This window comes from Lepidochelys kempii, chromosome 27 (assembly GCF_965140265.1).
Source record: "Lepidochelys kempii isolate rLepKem1 chromosome 27, rLepKem1.hap2, whole genome shotgun sequence".
NCBI lineage: Eukaryota > Metazoa > Chordata > Testudines > Cheloniidae > Lepidochelys > Lepidochelys kempii.
The window spans coordinates 12,396,586-12,412,691 of record NC_133282.1 but is presented as its reverse complement, the minus strand read 5'-3'; the positions used below and the strand labels follow the sequence as shown (position 1 = coordinate 12,412,691).

The 16,106-nt window shown below is 51.6% G+C and overlaps 1 protein-coding gene across 1 annotated transcript; it reads left to right on the top strand.

Moving 5' to 3' along the window:
* Positions 1 to 546: 546 nt before the first annotated feature.
* On the top strand, positions 547 to 10,999 carry DLX4 (distal-less homeobox 4). Its single transcript, XM_073325753.1, has 3 exons — positions 547 to 1,013; positions 6,589 to 6,782; positions 9,782 to 10,999. The coding sequence occupies exons 1-3, from the start codon at positions 704 to 706 to the stop codon at positions 10,031 to 10,033; spliced, it is 756 nt and encodes a 251-aa protein (XP_073181854.1). The 5' UTR covers positions 547 to 703; the 3' UTR covers positions 10,034 to 10,999.
* The last annotated feature ends 5,107 nt before the right edge of the window (positions 11,000 to 16,106 follow it).

Below are 16,106 nucleotides of genomic sequence, written 5' to 3'. Positions count from 1 at the left end.
CTGACATTTTTTTCAACTTTCAATGAAATTTGGGGTGGGGGGGGTGGGAAAAGTAAAATATTTGGACTTTTTAAACCTCTTAAAATAAAACCAACTCAGATAAACAAATTTCTTACTCTGCCAATGAGCTCAGGGGGCTGAGTCTGCCCTCACTTGCCCCCGGAGCAAAATCCATTCAAGCCCGTGGGGGAGGGACACGGGTGGAAAGCCAGCGTGAGCTCCTGTTGACAAACATTTATGCTAAACTTCTCCCCCCCCGCAAAAAAAATAGCCCAAACCTGTTGCTCCGGTGCCTCCCCTCCCCCGGTCCCACGGCCTGGCTTGCAGGAAGGCAGCTGCCATTAGCCGGCCTGCTTGTTAATTACCGTGATGAGGGGCTGCCCTCAGGGCTCCGTGACGTCACTGGCCGCCTGGGCCAATCGGGGAGGCCCGGGGCGGGGCGGGGAGGGCGCAGGGGGAAGCCCCGGGGCGAGCTCTGAGCAGGAGGCTGCGCTGCGGAGCCTGGATGTAGCCGGCGGGGGGGGGGGTCCTGCGCGGAGAGCTCCGTGCAGCCCGGGCCGGGGCGGGAGAGGGGCGAAGCGCAGCGGGAGCAGCGGGGCTGTGCCCTGCCCCAGCCATGGCTCGCCCCAGCAGCCGCCGCCGTCGCCCGTCCGGTTGCTAGCCCCGTGCCGGTCGGGTTGCGCGCCCGGGCCTGGGCTCCGCGATGACTATGAGCTCCCTGGCCGAGAGCCTGCTGGGGCCGGACCCCTCCAAATCCGCCTTCCTGGAGTTCGGGCACGGCCACCCGCCCTCGCCCCAGCCGCCGCCCTCCCCCAGCCTGGCCCACGGCCACTACCCCCTCCACGGCTTGCACGAGGGGGGCCCCTTTGCACCCTACGGACGGTCCGTGGCTTACCCGTACCCCGGCTCGGCTGGCGGCACCCACCACCCGCACCATCTCCACGGCAGCCCGTACCTGTCCTACCAGCAGCCGGCCAGCGCCCTGGGGCACCGGGGCAGACTAGAGGAGACAGGTAAGGGGGTGTGGGTCTGTGCCTGTGTGTTGGGCATACTCTATTCCAGCCCAGTCCCTCTGGGGGGGTCCTGCTAGCCTCCAGCGCCGGTCCACTCGTGTAGCCCCCTCTCTGTGCCCTCTAGCCCCTTGCAAGTGCCCTTCCGCTGTCCACCCCCCAGGCCCGGGCCCCGGTTCTCTCTGGCTCAGTCTATAATCCAGCCCTTTGCAGGAAGAGTTCTTTTCCCCCGCTGCTACAAACAGAAAGTATCTGGCAGTTCCTCCGACCCAAGCATCAGACCGAGAGGCGAATCTCTGCTCAGAGTTTGGAGTTGAAAGTAGCCTTCTCCTGGCGCAGGAGACTTCTGACCCCCCGCTTGGCTTGTCTCAGAGCACCTAGCTTAGCCCTCTCTTTAGCTAGGGGTTTACGCCAGACCTGCTACAGCTTCCTTTTGCGAGTTTTCTAAAGCTCCCCCCCCATAAGGGAACAAAATAATAATTTTGACAAAACCGAGATGCTACCTCTCCCCCCCACAAACAAACAAAAGAATTACAAGCTCAGTGGAAATCCTTTAATAGGAAAACTGTCTTAAGTTCTCTCCCCGCTTATGAAAAACATTATGTTTCTGTTAACTTGGTACGCTCGCAATGCAAACACGAATTTTTAGGACAACTGTATTTTCCTCCACTTAAAAACGTCTCTCGCCAGCAAAGGAACTATGCTTTGGATTGCAGGGGCCTGGGCATCTCTCCTGAGACTCTGGGTTGACGAGGGCTGTGGGTTTTTTTGTTTTGTTTTTGTTTACTTTGGGACATTTTCTTTAAAAAATACGCACTGGCTAAAATATCCCAAAAACCTCTCTTCGCTGTTAGATTGGAAACATATGCCCCTTTACCAGAAAACGTCTCCTATTTGTTTCTGCATTTTATTCTAGATCTGCCATGGAAGCGATTTTCTGAAAAATAATATCCCTCCCTTTTAGCAAGGAAGAAAACCCGTCTCCGTTTTCCTATGCTCCAGGGGTAAAATTCTGGCCCCATGGAAGCCAGTGGATGTCATTGAGTTTAATGGGCCTGGGATTTCCCTCCAGAATTTTGCGCACACCCAGAATGACCTGTCAGTTACCCTGGTGTATCTGTCAGATTTATCTGCAATGGCCCAGAATTGGAGGCTGACGTACAGAAGGAAGAAGAATGCAATTGTTTATTTTGTAACAATTAGACTGCATGGCACCTTGTTAATATCTTTCATCGCCTGGCTGCAGAGGCGAGGCCTGCATCCGCCATAAAATACACTTAGCAATGTTTAATTTTAATACAACACGGGGCTGGATGTTTGGGAAAGGCATACACAACCAATCCTTTCCATTTCGTGTATTTATATTATTTAATGCCAATATCCTTTAATTGGCACCTGTCAAGATTCCAGGGGCGATACAAACCGGGTTCATGGCAGATCAGCCGCATTAGGAAACTTGCCATAAAGAAGCCGCTTAAACAGTCCATTGTTCTTTGGGCACATCGCTTTCTAAAACGAATATGTTTACACCGCCCGTTTGGAGCTATTTCGTGCTGGCAGCGAAGTTCTTGGAACGCTCAGGGGGGAAGTCGTTTTAAAAACGAATTACATATGTATTACGTGAGGGTAAAATGCCAAAATATTTAATCACGGGGCATAGGCTAGCAGCAAAGGACTGCATAGAGATGCCACAGAGAGCAAAGAGCTGGCAGTGATATAGTCCTCATTTAAAAAAGAAAAGTCCTAGTTGTAAAAATAAAACAAAAGATTTTGGAGTGACTATCGGAACGGATTCTTTGGTAACGGAAACAATGTGGGCAGTTGCCTTAGCGATTTTTCCTGGGCTTTTAAGAGCCCCTGTAACAAAAAGTTAGTCATTAAAGTGATCCGTGCACCAGGGGAGAACCTTCTCAAATGGAAGAGCATTTCGCTAAACCTAGGCAAGGCCCCGTCCTGCCCCTGCGTTCATCCAGGTTTAACTGCCCAATGTTCCTTCGCAGCAGGATACGGTCCTAAGTGTCTGCAGACCGTAGAGATCGAGGAGGCCAGATTCTGCTCCCCCCTTCCTGGAGTGACTCCGGATTTACACCAATTTCACTGAGAGCAGAATTTGGGCCATCGTGTAACAGATTAATACATTCCGAACTGAGCCTGTTAGTCACTGCTGAGACCGTACTGCCAACCAGAACAGCAGAGAATCTCCCTGCGGGACAGAAACCCTTCCGGAGGGTTTTAATTATTAATTGGGTTAATTATTAATTAGTAGTAGTATTTTCCCCGGGTTGGGTTAAAATTCAAGCTCTCTTCTCGTGAAGCGTTCAAATCTAGAACTGAAGTGACTCTCTCTAACCCTTTCTACTTTCTTCGAAAGCTCCCAGGAACAAATGAAGGACTGAGGGCGGCGGACCGCGGAAGCAAATTTAGATGAATCAGTTGCCCATAAATTTCGGGGAGCCGGAGAGAAGCTAACTTTGAATCACGAAAACTTCTCCCGGCTGCTTTGGAACTGTGGCAGGGGGTTGGCGGCTTGTGTAACCCTGGCTAATGAGATATGTCCTTATTTATTTCAGTATTCCCTTTGCAAAGAAGAAAACCCGCATTTATTTGCCAGTGTTATACCAAGTCTCAGGGGGTAGCCGTGTTTGTCTGTAGCCACAAAAACAAGGAGGAGTCTGGGGGCACCTTAAAGACTAACCGATTTATTTGGGCATATGCTTCGGTGGGTAAAACTCCCCACTTCTTCAGATGCATGCTATTTCTGATTGCACCTAACAAGGGAAATCCCAGGCTCCATTCAAATTCTGCCTCTATTTGGACTCAAATTTCCTCCGCAGCTCATGGGTTTCCATTTGAGTTCCTTTTAAATGTTCTGCTCACTTCCCAGAATACTAATTCGATACGCAGAACAAGTCACGGGTCGTTAATATATTAGGAACGTGTGTGTATCTATACACCCGCCCAGTTAATTTATTGCCGTCCAGATTTAAGGAGGAATTATGAAACTGACATCTATTAAAAATTATTGAATCTTTTCACAGGTTAGGCTTCATCTCGTGGGGAAACAAGAATCTTTCATTTTAAATTCAGATCCATTGGTCCAAAGAGAGAGAGAACACAAATCGATTGGCGAAACATTTTCTGATGCTAAATTATTCTAGTGCAAATCCGGATTCACTCCACTGCCGCCTGGGTGAATCCACCTGAATTACTCCGGGTTTAGATCAATGTCATTTAGACCAGCATCTGGCCCTTTCACAATAGCACGATTTTCAAGCTTTTGATTTCTACCCTGCAAGCGAGTTATTCACTGAAAGAAAGAAACAAACTAGTAAACGAAATATCCATGCAACTCATGGGCAAATCGGCTTTAAAATGAATTCGACAGGACGTTAACAAAACCACCGGAGAAAGGGAAAATGGGCTAACAGGAATTGTGCAATGGGCTAACAGGAATTTGCTAATTAGCGTTGAGATTTTATATATGAGATTTTACGGCAAGTTCTTTTGTTTTGAAATTAAATGATTCCTTGAGGGTTTTTTTTTAAATTATATTTTACTCTTCTGTTGACTCAATGCGCCCTCACGCTTTCCATTTGCACGTACAAATCTCATAACGATCTCGTCGATTGAAAAAGAAAATTGCCATCAAAATTAATTACAGTGTGGAGCAGCGTTTCGAAGCTGGCTGGAGAATGAGAAGTGAATAAGTAGCTCATTATTTTATAACAAATTTATACCCTGCTTTGATGTTACCCACATAAACTTAACAGAGCAAAGTGCCCTGCCCTGAATTCTTTCTATTCAAACTTCCCAGTGGCTTGAATTTTGCGTGTATAAAGACCGTTTCTACAGTTTGCAAGTTATATAATCTAACATAAACTAATCTAAGTTATATAATCTAACAATGCAGCGCTGTTAAAAGACCGAAGTGACGTTGGCAGGGGTGTCTCCAGAACTTGATTATAAAGTATAAACGGCCCGGCCTGAGAGATGAAGCCGAATTAACAAAAGGAAGCAACAAATACATAGACCAAGATCCATGGGGACCAGTTCTGGGGCAGATCTTTAGCTGATGGGAACTGTCAGACCTCATTAGGGAGTTATTACAATGCAGGGTAGCTGCGTTAATAAAGTTAAGCAGGGGCTTAAAACTTTGCAGGAGAGGGGCTTCACTTTCGAAGAGTCTAAACCGGGAAGGAACCCCAGACGACGCGCTATATGGCTTTGGGATATTCTCCGCCACCTGCTCAAGGGGGAATGGCCGGAGCGGGGGGTGGGGGGGGGGCGACAGACACCTAGAAATGGAAAGCACAGAACGGCCTATGCAGAGCGGGTACGTGCGACACCAGCAGAATTCATAATCAGCAAACTCGGATAGGGAGACGCCTCTACTTTGTGCAGAACTAATAAATGTCTCCTCATTACTGCTAATTAAGGGACTGTCACGTGGCGGAGGGTCTGCTCCGTTGCAGGGAAGAAAGAGGTTTCTGAATAGGATATATGGCTAAGTGGCTTAGATTTACCCTATAATACTTGATATAATATGCCACTTATTTACAGGATCTATTTTATAGCTGTTGTGGGGGGGGGGGAGTGGGCGGAGGGGGGAGGCCACGGTCCTGTCCGTTTCCCCCCCCGTTTCCCTGCCCTGTCCGATCGATTGGGATTTTTAAAATACACATTGTTGGAAGAATTTAAGCAGTATTTTACACACACAACCCCCCGGGCCCCCCGAGACAAGCCTTTGATTGAAGGATCTTCCTGTAGAATTGGGGGCAGCCTGCGGACGGGCTGTACCACGCCCCAGCCAGCCCACCACCTTCTCCGGGGGAAGGGTCGGCTGTGAGACCGTTCAGGAGCATCACTTGGGACTGATACAATAAGGCTGACACCTCGATGCGCCCCCAAGCTTAAACTTCCCGGAGCTGTAAATCAATAAAGACCAACAAGAAGACACACCGCTTCCTTTGCTCCCCTTAGGCCCGATTGAGCTGTCAATCCGGAATAAGGGGCGATTCTGAGCGGTGGAGCGGATTTGGCCTTGTTCTCCGATAGGTGACCAATAGACCACGGGGCTCCGAGGGCTTCCCCCGAGCCAGATCATGCTGTCAATTACTCCCCTCCAACTGCAGAATTTATCCAAATTTCCCCCCCCCCCCCCGCTTCCTTCTTCCCAGGCCTAGGAAAAATCTCACACACAGAAAGAGACGAAACCTCTTTTCGTTGTTTTAAGGTCATGTTGCAGCGTTTATAAGGGTGATTAGGGGACCCGATCCTGGGCCAAGAGCGTCTTTTGGCGTCAACGAAGTGTGTGGGAACCAACCTCTGGCATTTAAACAGCGTCCCACGCCATATGGGGGTGGCTCAGCCCTGGGATGCTTCCCTCCCTTTGTTCTTCCCTGTGGATTCGGGGGGGGGGGGGGGGTTGGATCTCCGGGATCCGCTTATCACCCCTTTCTGGCCTCTCTGCGCCAGGCTCCCCTCCCCACACTCCGGAGGCTGCCAGTCGCTCTCGCTTTATCGAGGCTTTTCATCCACCCGTCATTTATTATTTTTTTTATTTTTTTTTTTTTTCCAGAGCACGAGAAAACCACCGTGATCGAGAACGGCGAGATCCGCATCAACGGCAAAGGGAAGAAAATCCGCAAGCCCCGCACCATCTACTCCAGCCTGCAGCTCCAGGCTCTCAACCAGCGCTTCCAGCAGACCCAGTATCTGGCCCTCCCTGAAAGAGCGGAACTGGCAGCGCAGCTCGGACTGACCCAGACGCAGGTACCGGCTGGGGAGAGCCAGAGGGAATGGGCTGAGATCCAATCCAACCCCTACTGAGCCCTTGGCAACAGCTGGACTTTAGCCACGGGGCCAGATTCTGCTCTACACTGAAGCGAATCCGGATTGACTCTGAATTTGCGGGGGTGTGACTGGAAGCAGGGTCTGGTCCTGTCTCTCTAACGTACAACAAAATAGTAGGCAGAGTTGCGTTTGGTTTCATTAAGTCACATCTTGCTCTCAGTTACAGCCATGAAAGTTCAGAGCTAATTCGGATTTAACCCTGTGTAGAGCAGAATCTGGCTCCATCTCTCTAGTGTGTAAGAAATAACAATGCATGCTGTTCCTTCCGTTTGCTTTCATTGGGCCACTTCCAGCCTCTGTTCCATCCCTGTACATCAACAGTTAATTCGGATTCATACTTGTTTAGACCAGAATCCCGCCCTGCCTTCTCTCACACATCGCCACATCTTTGTAAATAGATCATTCCAAATTCTGCTCAGAAGTAAATCTGGATTGACTCTACAATTGTAGGGGTGTAACTGAGAGAAGGATTTGGCTCGAGGAAAACCCTAGGAGCCCTGCGATTCAGAGAACAAGGCCAAATCACCGGATGGATGGAGCTCAGTTCTGTCCCGCTCTCCCTCTGGCTTCCCTGGGGTAACTCTGGGCTGGATTTGGTTCTGCACCGTCTCTCTCTCTCTCTCTCTGTGTGAGAGATGATTTGTCCTTAATTCCGGCGCCTTCGCCTCGGCCCCCTTCTGCCGCATGTGGTTCCCATTCGCCCTCTTTCTCTGTCTTCAAAGCCCTGTGGAATTGCTCCCGAGCTGAGAGGCATTTCCTTTAATTGTTCTGTTATTTCTCAGCGAGGATGGGGATGTTTGTCTATCTGAGGTTGACAAACTCTTCTGCAGGGTGGGCGGGGAGAGGGGGGATACTGCCTGCCAGGGAGAAACAGCCCCCCTTTGAGCGGCTGCTCAGCTCTGTCCCCAAGGAAACCCGGAGCTCGGCTGGTTTCGTTTCAATTTCATTTACGTGCAGAAGAAACAAATCAGACAACCGTGAAGCCTCGCTCGGGAAGCCCAGTGGTCCCCGGCACACGTAAACAAAAACAAAGACCAGAAACTAGCCCCAACAATGAGATTGGACCGAATGCTGGCTCTCAGCCGTGTGAATTCGGACTCGCTCCTTTGCAGCGGAGTGACTCCGGATTTACAGGGATGGAATTTGAGAGCAAACTCTTGGCCGCCTGGCTTAAAAATAGTGTAGAGGAAACCCCGGAGAAATGAGCAAGCAGGGGCTTGGAGGAGGCAATCGGCTGATTGAGTAAATCCTGTCCCCATCTTGGGGCCCGAGCCTCAGCTGGGCCGTGGCTCCGCACAGCTGGATGGGAACGCGGGGCAGGAGCAAAGAGAGACGGGTGAACGGCTTTGAAGAGAGAGATGCAGACAGGCAGGCGCGAGGGATCAGTCCACAGCCACGGGCAACGAGATTTAATAATCATCATCACCATAAAAAAACAAAGGAGGCAAGTGAGGACCTGCAAAGCAGCGCCCTGTCAAAAGAGCCAGTCAGCTGCGCGCTGCGCGGCGTTACGAAATGGGGCTGAGCCCCCCCCACCCCGAACCGCAGCGCGGTTCCCCCCAGCCCGGCCTCCTTTGCGCTCCCTCTCTCCTCTGCCATCCACCCCGGTGTCTGCCCTAGGCGCAGTCCTCTCACAGTCAAAGCAGAAGCCCCCCCCCGGGAGTTTTGCCATTGTCTTCAGTGGCGCCCGGATATTTTAAGGCACTTTCCCAAGCATCGCCCCGGACACAGGCTCGGGCTCCAGGAGCAGACCAGCCCGAGGCGCTGCGCAGAGACGCCGCCTAAGATGCGCCTCTCGCGTAGTCACCTGTTCCTGAGGATGGGCCCGATCCGGCTCCTATTTCACTCCGAAGCCAGCACTCCCACCCCCCTGTGGGCTTCCACGCCAGCTGGAGCGGAGCCAGGGTGCGTTAGTTTCCCCCAAGTCGGGCGGGCCTTATGGCTGGCGGACCGCCCGGGGGCACCCCGAGGGAGGCCGGTCGGTAGCCGGGGTAGTCGGCACCGATTCACGGAGAAAGGACCTGAGCTCGGGAAGCCCCGTCCGCGGCAGGCTCCACGCCCAGCAGCCGCTTTGTACGCCAGAAATCTCACAGCCGGGGCGCTCCACGGGGCCCCCGCCCTACCCTTCGCAATTAGCCCCCCCCCGGCACTGAATCAGCTACTACAGCCCCCCCTCCCCCGCACCCCGTCATTTCTCTCTAGCTCCTGGGAATCTGCGCTTTACAATAAACCAGCAAACTCCCTGGTGCGCGCTGGCCCCCTCCGTTTGGAAGCAGAAATCAATTAAAAAGCTTTCCTCTCCAGCCCAGAGTCTGCTCCCCGGCCCCCGCTGCAGCGGCCCCCACGGGGCCCAGCTGAGGAGCGGACGCTTGAGACTTTGGGGCGCGCCTTCCACCTGAACCCAAGGGTGCCGAGGCGCTGGCGGGAGGTAGAAGGGGCTGGGGGGGCGGGGAGGGGGGTCAGTCAGCACAAAGCGGCAGGCCTGGGAGCGGAGGCAGGTCGGGAAACCGGCTGCCAACTCATCTCCCCACCCCGCCCCTGGGCCCCAGCTCAGGCGATTCAGGGCTTTGGGGCTCGTTTGTAAGACCAGACCGGGAAAGAGCTGGGGGGGGGGGGGATTTATTTTGCCTTGCAACGTATGTATATTCTCTCTCCTATTTCGGGGGTGGGGAGTGACAAGCCGGAGAGATATTGGCAGGGAATCCACACGCACTCCAGACCCCCCCCGCCCATTCTAGCTGCTAATTGAGTATACAGCACCCCCCCCCACACACCTTTGTAGTTCGCAAAAAGAAAAGGAGGACTTGTGGCACCTTAGAGACTAACCAATTTATTTGAGCATAAGCTTTCGTGAGCTACAGCTCACTTCATCAGATGCATCTTTGTAGTTAGGTGACTCTTTCCTCTCCTTGTCCTAGGTCAAGATCTGGTTTCAGAACAAACGCTCCAAGTACAAGAAGATCATGAAGCAGGGCTCCAGCGTTCAGGAAGGGGAGCACCTCCACCACTCTGCATCCTTGTCCCCCTGCTCACCCAACATACCCCCTCTCTGGGACGTTTCCATGGCTGGCAAAGGAGCCCCGATCCCTCCTAGCAGCTACATCAACAGCTTTGGACCTTGGTATCAGCCACACCAGCAAGATGCCATGCCAAGACCACATATGATGTGACACTGGGCTCTGCCTTGATCCCTCCTCCCCACCCACCCCCAGAAAAAGAAACACAAGCCCTCAGCTCTTTGAGGAACTTATGAAACCATCAAGTCTCCGGGAGTTCCGCCGGCCACGTGGGAAAATTCTCCAGGCCTTCTCCTGAGAACGTGGAACCTCTGTGAGGAGTTGATGCTGACATTTGCATAGAGCAGAGGAGAGCAAAGGCAATGATGTTATCCCTGCCAGGAATAAAGAAAACCTACAAAGAAATTGTTCACGAGTCTGGGGACGTGTTCAGAGACGGGCTTTTTTTTCTCCTCTGCTCCTCAGAAATGTAAAGAGGGAGGAGATGATCCTCAATGGGCGTTAACTGGTGCCAAGTCAATGGAACTCGGGCAATTTACATCATCTGACAATCTACCCCCCCCCCCCCCGAAATCCCTCCCTCTCTTGGATAAAGACTTTATCGACTATCCAATATTACCCTCCTCCTTTTTTGTGCTGTAGGTAGCCCATTCTATACACATCGACAGATTTCTACTTGGAAAACTATATATATGTGTATATAAATCTCTCTATAAACTCTTCCATACTGCAAAGCAAATGCTCACTCCACATTTGAGTGTCCTGCTGTTAATATTTTTAAAGTGCTTTAATACCAGGATTGTGTTTACAGACAGTGACTCAGAAGAGTTTGAGGAATGTAATTTCCCTCCAGGCCTTTTATAAAGCACCCCCCCTCCCCCCCACTGAAAGGCAGAGAGAGAACTTGTTCGCGTTCAGTTTTATCCACCAAACAGTGGGGATTTCTTTCTGGAAGAATTTGTGATTCGATTTAACACACATTCTCCACATTCATTCGATCTCTAATCCCCTCCTGTACCCGCCCACCTGAAGCCATGGTTTCTCCCCTCCTGGCTGGCAAAGATTTATTTATAAATAACATTTTGTTATGATGTTGTTTCTCTTTATAAATAGGATGTAAAGCTGTATAGTAAATGTCTTTCCTTCCATCGGTTTTTGCCCCTCCCAACCCTCCCCCCACATTTTATAATACCCATTTCTAATGCAATTTTTCAACTCTGGTCTAAGGAGGGGGAATAGGTATTCCCCTGGTCACTACAGGAAAACGTTGAGGAGAAATGTTTTCTTTAACAAGAATTGTTTCCATGTTTTCCCAGTAAAAAGAATCCAGTGGGGGGTAGGATAGCCCAGTGGTTTGAGCATTGGCCTGCTAAACCCAGGGTTGTGAGTTCAATGATCAAGGGGGCCATTTGGGGCAAAAATGGGGCTTGGTCCTGCTTTGAGCAGGGGGTTGGACTAGATGACCTCCTGAGGTCCCTTCCAACCCTGATATTCTATGAATACTTGCTTGGATTTTTGTTCTGATTGCTTGGGACAAGGGCCTGCTGGCTGAGGATGTTTGCGCGGGCGCTTGACTTTACTACTGGTAGTAAAATGTAGGCAGCAAGGGACCGAGATCTGCGAAGTAGAATCAGGGAGCACTGAGCTCCAGGCTGAACAAGCTCGGGGGGCGCAGAATGAGCGTTTTATTTCCCTAGGGGCCCGATCCAAAGCTCCTGGGAAGCTTTTTGAGGGACCTAGGGCAGGGCTAGAATTTCCGATGCGGACAATGCAAGCGAAGTGCATTTGTGTTTTATGCTATGAGAAAATTCCGGTTGGGGGGTTATTACTGGTTTATTATTTAGCTCTCCAGCTGTGCCGAGGAGTACAGGGCAAAGGGAAGCCTTTCTCCAAGGAGAAAAGGAGGACTTGGGGCACCTTAGAGACAAACACATTGATTTGAGCATAAGCTTTGGCGAGCTACAGCTCACTTCATCGGATGCAGGGGAAGCTTTCTCCCATGAAAGGAGTGACTCCCTCCCCCAGGCAAACAAAAGGCAACAGGAATTCTAGGCCCTGATGTTGCTTCCAGGTTAGTTAATGGCCAAAAGTCCCTTTGGTTTCCAGGTTACAGGAGCCGGGCTTACTTTTTTAAAGTTAATCTCCTGTGAAGAGAAATGGATCCCTCCTTTCAAATATAATTGTTTAAGAAGCACCCCCCCCCCCATCGTCTCTTGCTGGCTTTCCCATACCCATCAAATGTCCGGGTTGCCAACATCACAAAAGAGCCCTGGCCAGTCAGGACCAGCCTTGCATCTTGGAGGTGACATGCTACCAGATCCCAAGTACTTTGCGCAGCTGGGGATGAGGGGAGGGTGCTGGAGACTCGGGCTTCAGGGTCCAACATCTGTAAGGCCCCATTTTCAGAGAGGCTCGTAGCCCGCCGCTGGGCACCCGCAAAAATTAGCTCAATCGTCAGGCTGGTGCGGAGGAGGAAATACCGGGACATTATTTCCGAGAGAGGAAAATAATCATCACACTTATTAATAATACTAATCATACCTACCTCTGGCGGCTTTTAAGAATTCCAGGAACAGGATCCCGCCGCATTATTAGGCGGGACCAGATTTTGCTCTGAGGTGTAAATCCGGAGTAACCCCCCCGTCCAGTGGCTCCGGATTGACCGCGGCGGCACTCGGAGCAGCTGCGGGCCCTGGGCGCCCTTTCAAGGCGCAGGATCGAGCCTTCCGCTGGGGCGGGGAGTGGGGGGGGGGTATCTCCGCTCCGAGGGTCCTGCTGTGGAAAGGGGAGTGGCGGCGGCTGAAGCTGTGGGTGCGACCCCGCATCCAGTTGGAGGGAATCTCCCAGCAGGATAAGTGGGGGGAGGGGCGCGATTTTGCCAGCTGTCCTTTGAGGGGGAGGCTGACCTAGGGCTCTGCTCCCTTCACCATTCAAGGGTCTGTGTAAACACCTCCAAATTATCGCTGGGGTGTAATTAGCGCCCATTAAATCTCGCCCAGGTCATTAGATCCCCCCCCCCCCCCGCCAACCCGCTTTGTTATAGTCTCTGGGAATAAAAAGAACCTTTATCCCCCGGGCTCGGTTTCGATTTCTCTTTCATTCCTCTTGGTCTCCGCAATTTCCGAGCGAGGCCACATTAACAAGGGCTCCAAGTATTTCTATGAACGAAGGAGAATCTTTGACTCGAGCAGCTCAGACGCACACAAAGACACTATCGATTTCATATGTATCTTGAAGGCATGATCTGCACGAGATAGACGGATAGATGGGGTGTATGGAGATGGACGGATAGATGGGGTGTATGGACGGATAATGGGGTGAATGGACGGATAATGGGGTGTATGGAGATGGACGGATAGATGGGATGTATGGACGGATAATGGGGTGTATGGAGATGGACGGATAGATGGGGTGTATGGACGGATAATGGGGTGTATGGAGATGGACGGATAGATGGGGTGTATGGACGGATAATGGGGTGAATGGACGGATAATGGGGTGTATGGAGATGGACGGATAGATGGGATGTATGGACGGATAATGGGGTGTATGGAGATGGACGGATAGATGGGGTGTATGGACGGATAATGGGGTGTATGGAGATGGACGGATAGATGGGATGTATGGACGGATAATGGGGTGTATGGAGATGGACGGATAGATGGGGTGAATGGACGGATAATGGGGTGTATGGAGATGGACGGATAGATGGGATGTATGGACGGATAATGGGGTGTATGGAGATGGACGGATAGATGGGGTGTATGGACGGATAATGGGGTGTATGGAGACGGACGGATAGATGGGATGTATGGACGGATAATGGGGTGTATGGAGATGGACGGATAGATGGGGTGAATGGACGGATAATGGGGTGTATGGAGATGGACGGATAATGGGGTGAATAGACGGATAATGGGGTGTATGGAGATGGACGGATAGATGGGGTGTATGGACGGATAATGGGGTGAATGGACGGATAATGGGGTGTATGGAGATGGACGGATAGATGGGGTGTATGGACGGATAATGGGGTGAATAGACGGATAATGGGGTGTATGGAGATGGACGGATAGATGGGGTGTATGGACGGATAATGGGGTGAATGGACGGATAATGGGGTGTATGGAGATGGACGGATAGATGGGGTGTATGGAGACAGGTAGATGTAAAAATCCTGCCTTTACGACGCAGATCGATGCCCGGGGAGGCTGAGCTTTGGCTACCCCTCTTTTTAGCGTCCCACGCTCATGCAATCCTTCCTTGTTTTAAACTAACCCGGATCACGAAGTGGTGTCAGCCCCGGCATTGCACAGCAGTGGGAGACAAGCCGAGAAACAAAACCGCAGGCTACAAATGCGGATGTCTTTACCTGTGCGGCTGAGAACTTCCTAGGTAAAAGGAGAAGCCGGTAAAAGGCCGGGGCCCCGATTCGCATTGGTTCTGCACCCTGCGGGGTCGTGTGTACAGGTTAAGGCCAGAGGAGATCGTTTAATCTGGCCTCCTGTACGTCTGCACCAGCTCAAAACGGATGTAAAATGCGACCCACGCCCATTTGGTAGCTTTTAAACCACGCTGCACGGATGTGCATAAGTGCCCAAGGTAATGGCCCCTGTATTACCGTTCACCATTATGGATTATTATTACCATCGCGACTACGAGCCCGGGTGGTGGACCAGGGCCCCATGGTGCTCGGTGCTGTATCAACCAACACAGCTTTTCATTCCTCCCAGCGCGAACAGGCGGGTAGATTTCACTTGACTCGGGGGTCACTTTCTGGTCAGTTTCACATTGTTGTTCCCAGGCCAGCTTCGGGATGCAGACAGAGGAGGTGCGAGTTGGTTTTAACGCTGATGTCACTGGCCTTTTCAAGGGGCGTATTTCATTGATTCTAAAGTTTGCAAAAATGCCTGACCCTCCCCCCCTCGCCCCCCACTACATTTTGAGGGCCAGGTCTACTTAGAAGAGTCCCTCTTAAACCAAAGGAAGGAATTTGATTGTCAGCTGAATTCTACCTTCTGTCGATGCCCGATAGTTTAGACAACTTTCATGTCTGGATTGGTTGGGGGGGGGGGGTTCCCGGAGACATGCGGTTGCTGGAACTGGGTGCTGTAATGTCTGTGGGGTTCCCCTACTAGGGAGAACATATTTGAATGAATGCACTGAATGCATCGGATGAAGTGGGCTGTAGCTCAGGAAAGCTCATGCTCAAATAAATGGGTTAGTCTCTAAGGTGCCACAAATACTCCTTTTCTTTTTGCGGATACAGACTAACACGGCTGTTACTCTGAAACCTGTCATATCTGAAAGGGAGTGTTGGCAAAAACAGGGGTGGGAGGAAAGAATCTGACAGACACTCCAAACCCTGGACGTGAGGGATGGGGGGGGGGATGAAACACTGTCCTAGTCACAGCAGTCCTCCTCCCCAGCTACGACCCCAGTGGCACGGATTTATTTGTTCGTGTTGCTGGGAAAGCCGCACAAAGACCCTGGAAGCCGCCGGCCTCTGGTTCGTCCTAATATCTGCCTGCAAATGATCAGGCAAAAATATAAGCGGGAATGCACGAATTGGTCGCGCTGCTAAGCGGTTAGATCAAGGATTAGCTGCGCTGGGGGTGGGGAGGAGGATTTCGTTGGTTCGTCCACCCCCGAAAAATAAACCCCAATAAGTTTCCTAAGCCGGCGCCCTGCGCAGCCTCCGCTACCATGAAGACGCGCACAGATGGAGCAGTGGAAGCTGGCTTTCTCGGTTCGGGTCCCGGCCCGCTTTGCCAAGCCAGCCCCGCACCCCTGGGGCAAAGCGGGCCGAGCGACCGGAGCAATGCTCTATCCCCCAGGCCCTGTAGCGACAGGGGGAAATGCGGTCCAGCATGGAGACATATTTTATTAACAGTCAAAGATGTAGCTCGAGCCCACCCCGGCGTCCTTTACCAAACGCCTTGACAAGCCCACCTGCGTGGAGTTGCCAATTAGCCAGCCTCTCCTACTTACAGGAAACCCCCCTTTTCGCACCTGTCAAAGCCTTTGCATGATAACACCATTTACTTCTTTAACCCCCACCCCCCGCCCGCAGGGGAAGATATAGCCGTGCACATCAACAGATCAGATCTGGGCTCGGAGCGGAGATTCCTGGACATCCCAGCGCGAGTCAGGTCATTAAAAACCCAGAGCGGGGTGTGCGGTGAAGGAGCAAGTCGATTGCAACCTCTTGGTCCGGGCTGGTTTC